General features: G+C 42.0%; 1 protein-coding gene and 1 pseudogene across 1 annotated transcript in view; both read right to left on the bottom strand.

Annotated features, from left to right (window-relative positions):
* Positions 1 to 3662: 3662 nt before the first annotated feature.
* On the bottom strand, positions 3663 to 4664 carry LOC119139596 (annotated as a pseudogene).
* Positions 4665 to 6902: 2238 nt separating this feature from the next.
* Positions 6903 to 18586, bottom strand: part of adarb2 (adenosine deaminase RNA specific B2 (inactive)) — a 90760-nt gene continuing 79076 nt past the window's right edge. The window contains exons 5-10 of the mRNA XM_037279363.1: positions 18060 to 18228; positions 16701 to 16852; positions 16207 to 16375; positions 13899 to 14080; positions 10700 to 10881; positions 6903 to 8217 (exon numbers count right to left, since the gene is read on the bottom strand). Coding sequence (XP_037135258.1) covers positions 8041 to 8217; positions 10700 to 10881; positions 13899 to 14080; positions 16207 to 16375; positions 16701 to 16852; positions 18060 to 18228 — 1031 coding nt within the window. The 3' untranslated portion in view covers positions 6903 to 8040. The remainder of the gene's footprint in view (positions 8218 to 10699; positions 10882 to 13898; positions 14081 to 16206; positions 16376 to 16700; positions 16853 to 18059; positions 18229 to 18586) is intronic.

Consider the following 18586-nt stretch of genomic DNA (forward strand, 5'->3'; position numbering starts at 1 on the left):
AGGTACACTTGAAAATGGCGGTGTACCTAATGGAGTGTCCGTGTGATTCCCTCGTTAAGTGCACCTGCGTGAAAAGTTTTAGCTACCGAGAACGTGAAAATGAGCTAAATGTTTTCACGCAGGTGTGTTTAACGAGGGTAACTTGGAAACCATATTGGAACGCGGCCCCGAGGACTAGAGCTTGACACCTGTGACCTTTGACCATGATATTTCCCTAATAAAGTGGCCTGTTATTAGGTACACTTGAAAATGGCGGTGTACCTAATGGAGTGTCCGTGTGATTCCCTCGTTAAGCGCACCTGCGTGAAAAGTTTTAGCTACCGAGAACGTGAAAATGAGCTAAATGTTTTCACGCAGGTGTGTTTAACGAGGGTAACTTGGAAACCATATTGGAACGCGGCCCCGAGGACTAGAGCTTGACACCTGTGACCTTTGACCATGATATTTCCCTAATAAAGTGGCCTGTTATTAGGTACACTTGAAAATGGCGGTGTACCTAATGGAGTGTCCGTGTGATTCCCTCGTTAAGCGCACCTGCGTGAAAAGTTTTAGCTACCGAGAACGTCAAAATGAGCTAAATGTTTTCACGCAGGTGTGTTTAACGAGGGTAACTTGGAAACCATATTGGAACGCGGCCCCGAGGACTAGAGCTTGACACCTGTGACCTTTGACCATGATATTTCCCTAATAAAGTGGCCTGTTATTAGGTACACTTGAAAATGGCGGTGTACCTAATGGAGTGTCCGTGTGATTCCCTCGTTAAGTGCACCTGCGTGAAACGTTTTAGCTACCGAGAACGTGAAAATGAGCTAAATGTTTTCACGCAGGTGTGTTTAACGAGGGTAACTTGGAAACCATATTGGAACGCGGCCCCGAGGACTAGAGCTTGACACCTGTGACCTTTGACCATGATATTTCCCTAATAAAGTGGCCTGTTATTAGGTACACTTGAAAATGGCGGTGTACCTAATGGAGTGTCCGTGTGATTCCCTCGTTAAGCGCACCTGCGTGAAAAGTTTTAGCTACCGAGAACGTCAAAATGAGCTAAATGTTTTCACGCAGGTGTGTTTAACGAGGGTAACTTGGAAACCATATTGGAACGCGGCCCCGAGGACTAGAGCTTGACACCTGTGACCTTTGACCATGATATTTCCCTAATAAAGTGGCCTGTTATTAGGTACACTTGAAAATGGCGGTGTACCTAATGGAGTGTCCGTGTGATTCCCTCGTTAAGTGCACCTGCGTGAAAAGTTTTAGCTACCGAGAACGTGAAAATGAGCTAAATGTTTTCACGCAGGTGTGTTTAACGAGGGTAACTTGGAAACCATATTGGAACGCGGCCCCGAGGACTAGAGCTTGACACCTGTGACCTTTGACCATGATATTTCCCGAATAAAGTGGCCTGTTATTAGGTACACTTGAAAATGGCGGTGTACCTAATGGAGTGTCCGTGTGATTCCCTCGTTAAGTGCACCTGCGTGAAAAGTTTTAGCTACCGAGAACGTGAAAATGAGCTAAATGTTTTCACGCAGGTGTGTTTAACGAGGGTAACTTGGAAACCATATTGGAACGCGGCCCCGAGGACTAGAGCTTGACACCTGTGACCTTTGACCATGATATTTCCCTAATAAAGTGGCCTGTTATTAGGTACACTTGAAAATGGCGGTGTACCTAATGGAGTGTCCGTGTGATTCCCTCGTTAAGCGCACCTGCGTGAAAAGTTTTAGCTACCGAGAACGTCAAAATGAGCTAAATGTTTTCACGCAGGTGTGTTTAACGAGGGTAACTTGGAAACCATATTGGAACGCGGCCCGAGGACTAGAGCTTGACACCTGTGACCTTTGACCATGATATTTCCCTAATAAAGTGGCCTGTTATTAGGTACACTTGAAAATGGCGGTGTACCTAATGGAGTGTCCGTGTGATTCCCTCGTTAAGCGCACCTGCGTGAAAAGTTTTAGCTACCGAGAACGTCAAAATGAGCTAAATGTTTTCACGCAGGTGTGTTTAACGAGGGTAACTTGGAAACCATATTGGAACGCGGCCCCGAGGACTAGAGCTTGACACCTGTGACCTTTGACCATGATATTTCCCTAATAAAGTGGCCTGTTATTAGGTACACTTGAAAATGGCAGTGTACCTAATGGAGTGTCCGTGTGATTCCCTCGTTAAGTGCACCTGCGTGAAAAGTTTTAGCTACCAAGAACGTCAAAATGAGCTAAATGTTTTCACGCAGGTGTGTTTAACGAGGGTAACTTGGAAACCATATTGGAACGCGGCCCCGAGGACTAGAGCTTGACACCTGTGACCTTTGACCATGATATTTCCCGAATAAAGTGGCCTGTTATTAGGTACACTTGAAAATGGCGGTGTACCTAATGGAGTGTCCGTGTGATTCCCTCGTTAAGCGCACCTGCGTGAAAAGTTTTAGCTACCGAGAACGTCAAAATGAGCTAAATGTTTTCACGCAGGTGTGTTTAACGAGGGTAACTTGGAAACCATATTGGAACGCGGCCCCGAGGACTAGAGCTTGACACCTGTGACCTTTGACCGTGATATTTCCCTAATAAAGTGGCCTGTTATTAGGTACACTTGAAAATGGCAGTGTACCTAATGGAGTGTCCGTGTGATTCCCTCGTTAAGTGCACCTGCGTGAAAAGTTTTAGCTACCAAGAACGTCAAAATGAGCTAAATGTTTTCACGCAGGTGTGTTTAACGAGGGTAACTTGGAAAACATATTGGAACGCGGCCTCTCGAGGACTGGAGGTCGACACCCCTGGTTCAAGTGAAAAGTGCCACACCCGCCCTCACCCCCACTTTCTGATTGGCTGGTTGATCTGTGACGTCACACGGACACTCCATTAGGTACACCGCCATTTTCAGGTGTACCTAATAACAGGCCACTTTATTAGGGAAAAAGCTTAAGTGAAAAGTGCCACACCCGCCCTCACCCCCACTTTCTGATTGGCTGTTTGATCTGTGACGTCACTCGGACACTCCATTAGGTACACTGCCATTTTCAGGTGTACCTAATAACAGGCCACTTTATTAGGGAAAAAGCTTAAGTGAAAAGTGCCACATCCCCACTTTCTGATTGGCTGTTTGATCTGTGACGTCCCTCGGACACTCTATTAGGTACATCGCCATTTTCAGGTTCGTTCGCCAAGATTCACGAGTGAGTGACAGACAGCGTTGCTGCTATGCCAGCCGACACATTTTATTTTGTATTTGTTGGTTTGTAGTTGATGGTGTTTTTTTTTACCGAATGTGTGTTTTGTTTGAATTTAAGGTTGGAAAAAAAAAAAATCCGTTATGCCGACATTTGTTATTTTGGGGGACAACTCATGTAACAATGTAAAACATATACATATTGTCATATAAAGCAGTCAACCAAATGTCTGATTTTTATGTTTTAATTGGCGAATATAAAAACAAGGAATAAAACACCAGACAAGTTTTAACAAATGTTTATTAAAATAATAATAAAAAAAGTACATTTCAAACCAGCAATCTAATGTGAAATTGCAGTAGATATATTGGATAACAATATTTAGGCGTATATATGCACACACGTTATTTAAAAACTACTATAAATGTTATAAAATAAAGATTACCCAACGAGAAGCATAAGCTCCCCGGCGCATCTCTTCATGTTAATAAAGTTAGCCGTTAGCTTGGAGAAAACGTGCATAAAAGAAGTGGTGTTTTAGTGAGTGGTTCTTTCTTTCTATGTAATCCTCCATTGTAAAACGAAATGCGTTCGAAAACCGAGATTTGACTGGACATATTTTTGAGGGTGTATGTAAAATGATGTAAACATGCCGGCGTGCAGCAAGGCCCTCTCAAAGCTTCAGCGTCTCTGTGACGACATGTCAGTCGTTTCGTCCCAGTCCTCGGATTCGCTGTCCCCGGCCGGCCCGGCGACCTCTGAGGGGACAACGGCCATGTTGTCCGGGTTGGCGTCGGCGTGCTGCTGGTGGTGCTGACAGACGTGATGGTGACGCTTGTGGCGATGATGATGGTGATGTCGAGGGTGTTTACTGTTGCCATAGTGACAGTCTGTGCGACAATGTGTCTGGAAGACCACGGCACAGTGTGTGAATAGGAGACCGACAGACACTCCACCCAGAAACACCAGAGCCGTCCGTCCTCTCCGGTTGGTCTGAGAGAGATCAAATAGACAAAACAGCTTTCAACACATTTTCCAATTGGCACAAAGGGCTCTATTAGATATGCGAGAGGGAGGGCTGCGCCACTGGGAGTAGTCACAGTTGACTTCAGTCACGGCAAATCAAAACGACCCGTTTCATTCCCTACAAATGTAGCCCACTAAATTCTAGACATTGTGACAGCACATCAGCGCCCTCACCCCTGAATGCACACATCGTGCAACAGAATGTTTTATTTATATATATGTTGCTTAAAGCCACAAAAAATACTGAACATTATACACAATAAACAAGCTTTTATTGCATATCTAATTTATGACTGCATTTTTTTTGGGTCACATTGACAAAGAGAGCAAAGAAATACGTATATGGTCACAGAAGATGCATAGTATATTGAGATTTAGGCATAATCCGTACAACATATAACGTACCTGTGATGAAGGTGTAAGATGCCAGTATGTTGCTAAGCAATGCCAGCTCCTTGGAGACCACCATCACAGCTGATGCTCTCTGTGGTCTGTGTACTCATCACTTCAGAGGGAGTTGATCTTATTGGAATCTTCTGCACATCATATTTTCAAATATACGAGACAAACACATTTTTCAGGAGACATACCTTTAAGTTTTACCATGTTTACGGGCAAGTCTATAAATCATTCTAACGATACACACCATTTCCATACATTTGTAAAGCAGTTTAGAAATAAATTGTGAAGTATGGTAGGCTAAGCTACAAGCTAAAACTCCGTCGTGTTGCGAACGAGAACAACTACTACAATGCTACCAATATTAGTACGACAATAGTTCATCGTATCATTAAACTCTCCATATTATTACGATTGTTGGTAGTAGTTAACGTCGTTCTTACCTCATGCGTTTCAACGCTATTTAAAACGGAGACACGCCGGCATTTGTTTACATACACCTGCGCACAGTTAAACTCGGCCACAATATGGCAATATTAATATTCCAGCTGGTTATCAACACTTAAAGCGGTTTAAAAGAAAAAAAATCGTGAAGTATGGTAGGCTAAGCTACAAGCTAAAGATACGTCGGGCTGTCCTGAATGCTAAGCTAGCGCCAAGCCGTGCGCGAACGAGAACATTTACTACAATGCTACCAATATTAGTACGACAATAGTTTATCGTATCATTTAATAATGTTGTTTATTATGACACTCTCCATATTATTACGATATTTGGTAGTAGTTAACTTAAAATATAACATCGTTCTTACCTCATGCGTTTCAACGCTACTTCAAACGGAGACCACCGGCGGTTCACGTTCACGTACACGTACACGTTCACGTTCACGTACACGTACACGTTCACGTACACGTACACGTACACGTTCACGTACACGTACACGTACACGTTCACGTTCACGTTCACGTACACGTTCACGTTCACGTTCACGTACACGTTCACGTTCACGTTCACGTACACGTTCACGTTCACGTTCACGTTCACAATCACGTTCACGTTCACGTTCACAATCACGTTCACGTTCACGTTCACAATCACGTTCACAATCACGTTCACGCATATATAAATAAATGAGTAAGATATAATAAGTGTCACAATGTCGTGGTTTTATTCACATATACAGTACAAACATTCACTTTTTTTAATTTCTCACTGAAGTGCATTTTAAAGACCTTAGCAGCAATTCTTTCTATACTGTAAATGTACAACATCATTAAACATTTGAGGATCTCTGTCAACATCTCATATCTGGAAGAGTTTTACATATGTACAGTTGCAGGTAGAATATTGCCATTCAGACATAAATTCAAATTATTTGAGGGAGGGAAAACTAATGGTCAAGTCTGTCTGGGATGAATGCAGTTGACACACAGATGACAAATAAAACTTTATTGAACTATATGAGATGAAAAGGCAGATGGTTCAGGGTGCTCTCATATATTCAAAAGACCTACACAATAGTCATTTACAGTCATGGTCGACCACATTTGATAATCTATATGAGATCCAACGCAAGAGCTGTATTAAATATCAGGGACACCTTGCAAACTATAACCACAATCTTCCACTTGTCAACCAAAAGCACAATATCTTTAGGAAAACATACTTTTTGATACAGTTCTTGTACTGCATCACTTTGCCTTTTATATAATATTTGACATTGTATGCTTTGAATTGAATTTGATAATTAAGGGTCGAATGTTTTTTTCCACAATAACCTCAATAGTATCCTTAAATTTATTGAACCGGGCACAATAATCTTTGCATTTGTATTGGATCTCATGAGATGATGCATTATCATAAAGGGGTACGTGTTCAAGTTTTATTTGTGTAAATTTGTGCTGGCTCACATGTTGACTTGATGTTCTCCAACTATGAAAGAGTTTTCTCTTCCCAGCTGAGGGAGCACAGAGCATAGAAACATAGCAAGGAATCACCACAAGATGTCACTCTCTGCTTCCATGTTATTTACAGGCCATGTTTGCATTTTCATCCAGTTCTTGTTTTTTTTTTTTTGCATAGGTACTCTTACATTCCCAAAACATCCATATTTTATTAATTGACTGAATATGAAATGTAAACACATGCAAGTGTGTAGTTGTTTGTCCCGCGACTGACTAACAAGTCCAAAACCACAAAAGGTTAATGCAGGTTATTTAAAACTACATGTTAAAGCTGAAAAGATTAACTCAAATTCTTCGATTCAGTTTTTAAAACAGGGGATGTAAGCTGAGGAGCTTTTTAAAAAAAATAAAAAGTAGTGGTTTGGTGCCACTATATGCAATCTTGGTGTGACAGAAGCATGTTTCAAAACTTTTTTCCAAATGTGTGCTCACTGGAGAAAATCTAATTGCTTGAGTGCCATCTTGTGGAACTACTACGCAGAAGTGGAGCCTGTGGTTTTTAATAGAAAAGTAGCGCTTTGCCGCTATCAAATTTGCTGTTGAAGTCCATAATAACATGATTAATACTCTTCCCCATTATTCAAATATGATCATAGCTGTAGAGAATCAGGTCAACAAGGCCCCGATTGAGAAGGTGGATCCAGGTCAGGAAAGAAAAAGGGTGAGGAGCTATATTAAGTATGAACGAGTTGAACCAAAAAGCCGCTCCCTCCATTATCAGCTTCACCCGCACTTAGGAAAGCGGTAATGGCCACGTTTGTGTACTTCGTCTCCCGACCCAGTGGGGTGTATTAACCTGTCGTCGTGTCGTGTTAAACTGCGCCGCGTTTGAAAGGCGAGGCTGCCGTGGAGATTGACAAGAAGCGGAGCGGTGGAGGGAGGGGGCGAGGGAGACAAAGGAAGTGGCGAGAAAAAGGGCGAAGTCAGAGGCGGAGGACGAACGTTGAAAAAGGTGAGCACGGGTCGCTTGAGATGGCATTGAATTGTGTCTCCACCTTTTTTTTTCCTCACTCACTCTTTCTTTTCCTCTATCGCCCATCACCATGACAGGGCCAATAATTGGACGTGGTCCTCTCTCTCTCTTTCTTTTCCTTTCCTCTGTCTCTTTCGCTCTCTCCCAGGGCTTTGCTCCTCAGCGGGAGCCTTGGGGCCCGGAAATAGCTGATGACAAGATAGCGGCTGCCTTTCATTTAGCTCAAGGTTACTCCACCCTTCTTTGACAGACGCCACACCTGAGTGGGGGCGAAGGGGGTGGACACATGTGTGTGTAAGCGTGTTTAAAGGACACATAAGATAAAACAAAAACACACAATCCCTTTTATTTCCTGTTCCTCTCAGCACGTGTAGTTGAGCTTCCGGTTTTTGTACTGAGCAGTGGAGTGGATGTGTGGGCAACAAAACACACAATGATGCACGTCTGCAAAAAGCATGACCCCAATCTCACCCTAAAAAAAAAAAAGTTCACACAGAAACACACACTCCTCAGTCCGATAGCAAGAATTGCTCCTGCTCAGGTGGTTTCTTCACCCAGGTGCCCAGGCCTGTTTCTTGCAGTGACCTGAACCACTGCTGCTTGACTGTCTGGTAAGAGCGTGCCGCCATCTTGGCCTGGCAGTAAAGCAGCTGGCCGTCCTCCGAGCAGGACGCGGGGATCCCCAGCTGGCAAAGACAAGAGAGGACAAAATGATGATGGCTTCCATCGGTACCAAATACATTAAAAATAATATAAACATAAATAATTTGTATTGTACACAATTTATGGTGGGGGTCCACATTCCACAGCGAAATACTGTTGGATCAATTTTACTTAAATGACAAAATGGGCTAAAAGGTTAAAGGTCGCGGCGATGGAGTGAGGGAAGATGACGAGCAAAACAAACCGAATGAGCTGGCACAAATGCATTTAGGAGGGGTAGCGGGAGAGGTGGGGGGGGGGTTCGGGGCCTTCAACAGCTGTGTAATCTCTCCCATTTAAATTTCACAAGCAATTGAACATTCTCTGCGCTTTCTGTGCATTACTATCGTCGCGAGGGGAAACAATGAAGATCAGCGTAGAGACAAAGAGGGGGGGGGGGGAGTAAGAATGGGAAAGTTTCTTCTGGAGATTAGTGTGACTGCTCTTGCGTGGCCCTTATATGCACCGTGCAGAGAACATTTAGATTAGGGGAGGGGGGGGGGCAAGGGGGGGGCATGGAGTACTTCTCCAAATAATTATCGTTTCATAGTCATTATACTTTAACGGCGACCATTTGGTGATGAAGCCGCTGTCTGTTACATAAAGTTTTAGAATGGAAATGAGAGTGCAGCAAGGTCTGCTGTTAAAGATCCAAAGTGGCAGCTTGCGATAAGCTGCAAACACAGCACACGCTGGCGGGTCAACGCATTTATCGACTGGAGAAAGACAAATGCGTTGTGTTTGTTTTTTTTTTTTTGCGTGTGTTTGGATAGAAATGGGCTACTTCATGTTTTGAGTCGATGGAGTGTTGTAATGCTACAAGATTGACATCATCATCATTGTGTCATTGCATGACAATCTTGAATCAAGTAAACTTCAGGGCAGAAACTAAATGAAAACTATGTGTGTGTCAGAGATTTGCTCTCTGGTGTCGTGTTTGCCGGCTGACATTGCAACAAGGGCATCTTGATGGTCCACCTGTGTTCTTTGCGCAATGACCTTACCACCATTATTACTATAGACACGGGCAACCTCTCCTTTGTTGAACTAAAACATTACACAATAGTTGAACTTATCCAAAATCGGATTTTACCGACTGAAATTGCTGAACACATTATCAGGTTTCAGAGAAGTGTTATCTTCAGTTTGCCGTGAGTCGCTCACAATGGAATTCTAACCTTGAGGGAACATTTGCCAGCGGAATGTTCCATGTGAGTAAAACAAATCAATGTTGGCTGATCCACAGCGGAGACAAGAGGGTAAAGTTGCAGCTGTAAAAATAGACTATTCAACACACTAGAACAAGGGTGTCAAACTCTTTTCTTTCCACGGGCCGGATTGTAGTCATAGCTTCTTTCGGAGGGCCGTTATGACTGTCAACCCAAATAAATGTATGAGCACCTCATATTATATACAGTAAACGCTACAAAACAAACTGACAAATAACTCGTTTTCAAATCAGACGAGTAAAAACTGGTCAAATATTTAAAAAAAAAAAAACAAGATATTAAAAGTGAAGACAATTTGCAATTCTAGTAATGACACACAAATTTGATGCACAATTTGTCTTTGCGGGCCACATAAAATGATGTGGCGGGCCGTATCTGGCCCCCGGGCATTGAGTTTGACACCTGTGATTTAAACCCTAGTTTGAACCCCTAACTCTAGTACGAACCCGGGTTTGAAACCCTAACCCTAGCTTTAAACCCTACTTTGAAACTGTAACCCTCGCTTTAAACCCTACTTTGAAACCGTAACCCTAGCTTTAAATCCTACTTTGAAACTGTAACCCTCGCTTTAAACCCTACTTTGAAACCGTAATCCTAGCTTTAAATCCTACTTTGAAACCCTAACCCTAGTATGAAACCCTACTTTGAAGCCCTAACCCTAGCTTTAAACCCTACTTTGAAACCCTAACTCTAGTATGAAACCCTACTTTGAAACCCTAACCCTAGTATGAAACCCTACTTTGAAGCCCTAACTCTAGTATGAAACCCTACTATGAAACCCTAACCCTAGTTTGAAACCCTAACCATAGCTTTAAACCGATGTTTGAAACCCTAACTCTAGCTTTAAACCCTACTTTGAAACCCTAACTCTAGTATGAAACCCTACTTTGAAACCCTAACCCTAGTATGAAACCCTACTTTGAAGCCCTAACTCTAGCTTTAAACCCTACTTTGAAACCCTAACTCTAGTATGAAACCCTACTATGAAACCCTAACCCTAGTTTGAAACCCTAACCATAGCTTTAAACCCATGTTTGAAACCCTAACTCTAGCTTTAAACCCTACTTTGAAACTTTAACTCTCGTATTTATTGACAACTCTTCTTAAGGCCCATTATTTAAACCAACAGTGCCAACTATAGGGGTCAACAGATCCAACAAGTGGTTCATGAAGCAAATTTGAAGCTTCATTTCCCCATCTAAGCACAAAATGGTAAAAAGGCATTTTCGGTCCCCACCTTGCTGTAAAGTCTGTTCCAGCGTGAGAACAGCACGTGTTTGCAGAGGCGTGAAGGCATCCCTGAGTCACGTCTCCGTCCCGTGGCGGTGTTGACCACCTCCAACTGCGCGTCGCCCAACGTCCAGTTGACACTCACGCACAAGGCCTTCCCTGAATGTTGATACTCGGCACAGCTTAACCCTGCAGGAGAACCAACGAAAAGGAAAAGACTTGACTAAACCTCTTAAAAGTGACATTGATGCTAATTTCTCTTTTAATTTGTGTGTCAGATTGACAGAAAACATGAGAATACTTAGTGAAACTAGAAACTAGTTTAAATCATGCGGGAGTGTTAAAACTATTTTTTCTCTTTATCATGGCTTTTCAACTATTCATATGTTTCCAACATATCACCAGCAATACTTAACTGTATTTGTTTACTGTTATGAAATCCCGAGTATAGATTTACAAGGCTTTAACACAACTCTAGCTTCAGGCTACAACATAACAAATGAAGAGGATCTGAACAGTCCCTGAACGCACCGATTCTCCCAGAGGCGACTACAACTTTACAGCTGCTTGAAATTGTATGGCTGTGTATATAAACCTTAAGAACTGCTCAGAGACTGAGAAGGAAATGTGATAACAAGAGGTATTCAAGTGTAAACATGCATACGGTTATCAGTGACAAGTAAATGTTGCCAGATTTATGCTGAAATAGGACTTAAATCCCAGAGATGAAAGATATTCTGGTAAAAAAAAAAAAATCTCTTTGCGCCATTGGGTCACATGTTACATTGGTCTTTCTTGACGGTGCATTGTGATTGGTTTGTTTATTTTGAACATTAAAAGAAATACAAGAAAAAAGTAACAAATACAGAAAATGATAACTCCATAGTACAATAGAACATAAAAAAAAAGAAAAATGATATTGCGTTATAAGTTTCCCTTTATAGTAAATTGGTATAAGATTTGTTGTTTGTGTCTTTCTTGTTTGCTCTCTTTGGCTCTCCAGCCGCCATTCTTTGTCTTTGTGTTGTAAATAAACATTTGCAGTTTGGGTCCACCTGTCTTGACAGGCTGTAGATGATCATTTGCCTATCATCATTATTCTCAGTTGCTCTTCTTTTGGACCTGGAATGAACTGCCTGCTGCAGCAACAATCCTCACTGTGTATTATTACCAGTCTCCTCTTTTTTTTTTTTTTCTCGACGCACTCCTTTGTACAAAAGAGGCGCTCTATCCATCTTGCCTTTACCCTCCCCTCCCCTTTTCTCGAACCATTCATGGCTCATTGGATCCCTTCAATGGACTCCACTCCTCTCTGTCTGTAATAGCCAATTTCATTTTTCTTCCCCTGATGGAAGACTTGATCGGTGTCTCGCTCTGGGAGAGACGATGCACGGCAGACATGAAAGAGGCGAGAATTAGTGTGTTTAGTTATGAGACGCGTGTCAGTACAACACACACAGAGCTGTGGGTTAATATCTGAAGCTGCTGGTAGCGCTTCATAGAAGACAAATGTACACACGGAATTTTGTCTCAGTTACAGCAAACAGTGTGGAAAAAAAGAAAATGGTAGGTTCGGGAAAAACAAAAGCGTCAATCAATAGCAGGTATTATTTGATACAGCGTTTGTAATGGATGTCATTAGTCTGTGCAAACAACGTTGTCACTTGTCATGTTTCACGTAAACGCTCTTTTTCCGTTATTTACTTTCTGCCCTCGTGATTCCCATTTTCTTGGTGACTACCCAAATGTTGTCAGATAAAGACTGTGATTACATTGATTTAGTGAAGGGCCATCTTGACTCTCTGTTCATGCTTCTCATGTCCCCTCTTTGTCCACCTTTCCTAACCCTCAATCGACTGCTGCAGCTACTCGAGATACAGCAGACAATGATCGGACATATAAAAATGCAAAGAGACCGTGATCATCGAGTGTTGGATTGTATGATACTATAAAATACAATAAAAATGTTTTTGTTTACATTACATTTCCTCTAAATAAAAAATATAAAAATGCTAACTCGTCAAACTAAATGAATTGTTGTTGGGATGCATTTTGGCAATATACAGGAGTGTCTCAGAAAATTAGAATATTGTGATAAAGTTTTTTATTTTCTGTAATGCAATTTAAAAAAAACAAAAATGTCATACATTCTGGATTCATTACAAATCAGCTGAAATATTGCAAGCCTTTTATTAATTTAATTTTTGTTTTTTTAATTGCATTACAGAAAATAAAGAATATTATCACAATATTCTAATTTTCTGAGACAGTCCTGTAATATCAAAAATTGCAGAGCTCAAAATGATTCTACATATAGAAAACAACAGATAGAATGAAATAAAAATCTGATTTTTTTGAAAGACCAATGTATAATATTTTTTGTGTAAACATGTTTTTATCAATAACATCCATAGAAAGAGCTGCCCTACATTGCATGTGCAAATTACTCAGGGAGTAGCCTAGATTAGAAGTGATGGTTGATGCAATATCTACAAACCGTGTGTCATTCACAAGCTCTTCCAGCATTCAGCTTCACTACAAATGAAATTGTTGGGTCTCAGTGGAGTCTTAGAAGCAGATTTGTTTGGCTGCCACAATGACACTGTTGCGTTGGACAGCGAGATGAGTTGATGTGTCTGTGCGTGTGATGTTTGCATGTTGTGGTTCATTTGGCACAAAGTTGACAGATCTGGAATCTGATGATAAACATCATATGGCAAACACAACACAACTGTCAAAAACAAACATCTTTGTGTATATCCTAAAACGTGGAGGCATGGAAGGAAAAGGCATGGAGGAACGCAAGAACTAAAAATATTATTTTGGTGCATTGGTGGAAGGGGTAAACCAGTAAAAAAAAAAAAATCTCTCTATGCTATAGTTTAACGGGAATCAGGGTGAGTTAGCATAAAATAGAATTAGACTACAACCTACATTAGATCACTGACGGAGTTAGGAGGGAGGCGGCGAGGGCACTGACCCCCCCTTAGAATATGCTTGGACTCCTCAGGAGCCAGCCCAGATAACTATCTTGGGTATTTTCCAATTTTCCCGGGATTTATTTCTTCCCGTTAGTCAAAAATAAAATATAATGAGCATTTTCTGAACTCGTCTCTGGTTTTAATTTTTTTTTGCTTTGCTGCACCCCTGAGACCGTCTAGCTCTGCCGCTGCATATGTGTGTGTCATTTGAATAGTTTTTCTTACCACTGAGCAGCGGCTGGTTGCGTCTGTAATTGGCGGGAAGGGGGCCCAGTCGTTCCTGCCGCTGGTTGAGGACCCTGCCCAGATGGCCAGTGTGGCGCAAGCTGCCCACGGTCACGCTATGAAGGTACACAGGCTCTATTAAGTGGCTCAGCAACGCACCTTGCAGGCCAAGAATATTCCACCTGCGTGCAGGGAAAGACAAAGGACACATTAGGGAGTACTTTATGGAGATGGCAAGGTGAGGTCGATGGTGTGGAGAGCAGGAAGGATTGTGGAGGCATGGTGAAACTCAGAGTTTGAATGAGGACAGGCAGAGTAAGAGAGACCAATCACAGATGGAGACAATTTGATTGTTATCTTGATGTGGGACGTGATGAATAACATCTGCTGGACCGTCAATACCAACAAACACACCATTTTCCCCAACGGTTAGAGACACAAAGCATTAGCAGCGCTGACAACAACAACACTGCCACAGGTCAGTGCATCAGCATTCATTACCACAACAACACATTAGCATGCGTGCATTTGTCAGTGCCAGTGGGGTTAATGCACTGCACGACGTCGCAGGCAGGCCTCCGTCCATCACCTGCAGGAGGTCGATGGCGGATAGTCTGTTAAGGGAGATCCACCTGCGTCGGCAGGAGATCATCCTGCCTGTCTCGCTCGCACGCCTGATAAGGGAGTTGCGAAACACCAACTGCTGGAATCCTCGATTTAACAAGCAGATGCTCATTCACTGATGGCAAATGATTATTATGATGTTTATATTCGTTTCTAGCCTCACAGAGGCATTCTGCTGTACCTGATCTTTTTACTGCACTTTTTAAAAAGACTCTCAAATACTGGATTAATCCAAAACATTTGGTTGGTTGTATTCGCTGTATTCCAAAAAAACATAAAATGATTGAGTTCCATAAAATATGGAGATATGGAATGCATTTCTCCCCCACATTTCACAGTTCAGGCTGTGTATGCCAAGTGGATGTCCATGAAGGTGTTTCGAGATTTTCTACGTTCTTTTAGTTAATCAGCGACGCTTTATCATGGGTGCAATTACAGTGACTACTGTTTTTCTTTCCTGGCTGACTTAATAATCACTCATTACAGCGCCTTCCACTTCCTAAGCAGTCAATTAACATTAGCGGCTATCTGGGAATCGCTAAATGAGCTCGTGATGCGGTGGCCACAGTTTACCTGCAATCTGTCCACACAGCTTTCCGAGCTTTACACATACACACACACCACCTCTGCCAAAACCAAAATGGTTTAGCCTGAAATATTAATTTAGCCAGAAAGCGACACCGTGAATCAGAGACATCTTCTAATCTCATGCAAGAAAAGGCAGCCATCTGGCTCGGGTGTATGAATTTAAAGAGTGGAAAAAGGCGAGAGAGGAGACCTCCACTCTCTCCCTCTCTGTCGCTCGCCCTTTCTTCCCACCCTCCGTAAACGCCGCCATTAAAGTAATGCCATCATCTGCATAAAACTACGAAAGGATGGAAAACATCAAGATTATATGAGAGCCATTCCGGACACTCAATTAAATCCAGCTGTCGAATCAAATATTAGCACAGGGGCATTAGCGGGCATCAACAATTCTCCGCCTGGCCTAAGAGAACATAAATGGCTGATTATCACCACGAGGCGTAAGTTAGCAAACATATTAGTTGGAAGAGCCTAAAAAAAATCCTCCATGGTCAAACTAACCATAATAAAGTGCAGGTCCTGAAGGAAGAGGGGGATAAAAAAGTAATAGGACTGTAGAATGGGTGTTACGGAGGACAAAAAGAGCATTGATGGGGATCAGTTTAAGTGTGTGTGTGTGTGTGTGTGTCCTCTCACCCTCCACCCTGACCTTGATAAAGCGGCCCTTGGTGACCCACTCACTTTAACGATGAACACCGGTGATTTACAGCGATATAAAGAGTGCTCAGAGGAGGCTGTAGAGCTAAGAGTGTGTCTGGCTCAATTGTAGAAGAGGGTGTGAGGGGGGGGGGGGGTCCCTTCACCCTCCTCTGTCACTCTTTTTTTTTTTTATCAAAAAGTAATTGCTTTCACCCTTGGTGGTGACCTGGGTATATTTAATCACACCATCTCCAGCCCTTGCCAACTGAATCAAATTGGTCAAATTAACAGCGGCTCAGCAGGAGGAGGATTCACCTCACGCTATCACACACACTATCACACTCTTTCTTGTGTTCTTCACGCAACAGAAAGATGATCAGCCTCTCTAAGTGAAACTCTAATGTTCAGGTCTTGATGAGGCTATTCAGAATGTAGCACTTTATATGACAGAAGCCCAAACCTGGTTATTTTGTCAGTGCAGGACATAGTGATGAGCTGCTCTCCTTGCAAAACGCCGTCCCACGTTTGGACGGACCCCCGACACCTCACCGGGACTGTCCCCTCGCCTGATTCGATTTTGGTTCGAAGGTGGCAGCGGTGCTTCCTCATGAGGTGTCTCCTGCTGGGTACTGCAAAGAGAAAAGCAGCACCTGAGAGCAAATAACATTTTAACTGTAAAATGGTACTAATCTAACTTTAAAAAAAAAAAACTAAACTAATCAGATTATCAATTTGCAATGGTTAGCACTCTATCTGGGAACCGATTTAACAGCGTGGAGCATTTTGTAGCCTCTACTCTGCTACTTAAATGCATTAAAGGTATTAAATTTATGGTGTTAAATATCCTGTAAAAATGTATGAAAATAAAAGGTAAAATCTTATAAAAAGTATGATGTATATTAGGAATATGGAAATTATTTTGGGAGAATCGGCGTGAGGTGAGCACACACTTACGGTCTGTGGTGATTTCGTAGGGTGAATTGACTCTCCCGTCTCCACACGGTGAGGTGCTGATGTACAAATGGAAGTGGACGCTGTCTCTTAATCTGTAGCTGCGTTCCTTATGCCGCACAAAAATGGACTGCTCCCAGTCTTCTGGCTTTTTACTTTGATAACAAAAATGCAAAACAAACATAAGAACAAGCAATACCAATGCATAAAGTGTCAATATTGTACCAGCTACACTATTTTGATTGGAACCAACTGTGATCACTCCCACAGCGGCGCAAACCGCCCTATCAGATTCGCTGGCCTGTGTTTGTATTTTAAATTAACAACACTGCGTCTAACCCACTTCCATGCAGTCATGCCTTGCATCACAGATGATTTACACGGTTCACAAAAATAAATCCCTTTTATAAAAAAATAACATTCTAATTCTAGTCTAACAATCCTAATGGCTCTGTAAAAATGAAAAGAAAAACAAACCAACTTGGATACACCTGATCACAACTGGCTCATTGATTCACAGGACAGTATATATATAAAAAAATAAAAATAAAAAAATAAACATCACAAGCACTCTTCTTAAAATAACCTCTCATCTGTCTGTGGTGTCCTTTCACTGTGGGTAAATATGTCAGTTGTGGCATTTTGGTGGGTCATTTCATTATGAGTTATCTCCTCCATTAGCCTTCTTGCTCAACCGCAACTCCCTGTCACTGCCATCCAGCATTGTGCTAAGACGCAAAAGTCTAGCAGTGTATGCAAATATGACATTCTGTTATCTACACTTCTTGCCACTAATCTGATGAATCAGCCTTGCCATTAAGTTCTTGGAGGGGTGGGGGCATGGGGGGGGGCATCATTTATGCTTATGGAAGCAGGCATCACAGCATATCATGCCTGTCTCTCAGTTCCTATTGTGTGAGTTAAATGCAGGTTGCGAGAGCACACAAAGTAGTTACATTTGCAACAGTTCTATTAAAAAAAAACATGAAGGTTATCAAGACTCTGAGGTGTTTCAGTAGCTGGCATATATTCAGTGTATAGTGGTTATTAAGAAGTCAATGGTGAATGGAGCCTTGCCATGAAGCTTATTATAGAAGACAGAGAAATTCTTAGCGCTGCAGTGGGAGGTCACGCCAAATAAGCTCTTTAATGCTATTAAGAATTTAATGTGATAAGTTGTTCAAGTTGCTGCAGGCGTGTTGGCAACACTATGGAAACCTGGCAAGTTGGTAAGCTTGGACCGGTGTGCTGTGTTCAGATGTCAACTTTAAAGCCTGCAAACATGCTTAATTTAGATCACAGCCTTTAGAATTTTGGAAAATTGGAATACTTTTGTAAGATTATGATAGCCATGTGATTTACCTAAAGAAGAGCTCCAGTTGAGAGTAGAGAAAACGTAGCAGAGCTCTGCGTACAGTCACTTCAGCATGACAGTCATTGACCACTTGTCCATGGTCACTCAGATTCTCCCCGTTGATACACTTGGTTCCTGTGGACAACGCCACCACCTGGGCATAGTTGATATCCAGACCTGTCCAATACACAGACATGCTATAAATTAATGAAATGTAGATACCGTATTTTCCGGACTATAAGGCGCACCGGACTATAAGGCGCACCTTCAATAAATGGCCCATTTTAAAACTTTGTCCTTATATAAGGCGCACCGGACTATAAGGCGCATCATTAATGCATCATGTCAGATTTTTAATCCAAATCAAATCATTCTCCATATTATCTTTTTTATTTCAACTTCAGATGCAACAAATTACTTTATAATCACAAAATAATGATCCATAGTCTTTTTGATTCATGATTCATAGTCTTCAGCGGGCCACTTATGATTGATTTCATGACACAATGATTCGGGCCAGTTTAGATTTAGGAAT

Source organism: Syngnathus acus, chromosome 20 (genome assembly GCF_901709675.1).
Source record: "Syngnathus acus chromosome 20, fSynAcu1.2, whole genome shotgun sequence".
Classification (NCBI taxonomy): Eukaryota; Metazoa; Chordata; class Actinopteri; order Syngnathiformes; family Syngnathidae; genus Syngnathus; species Syngnathus acus.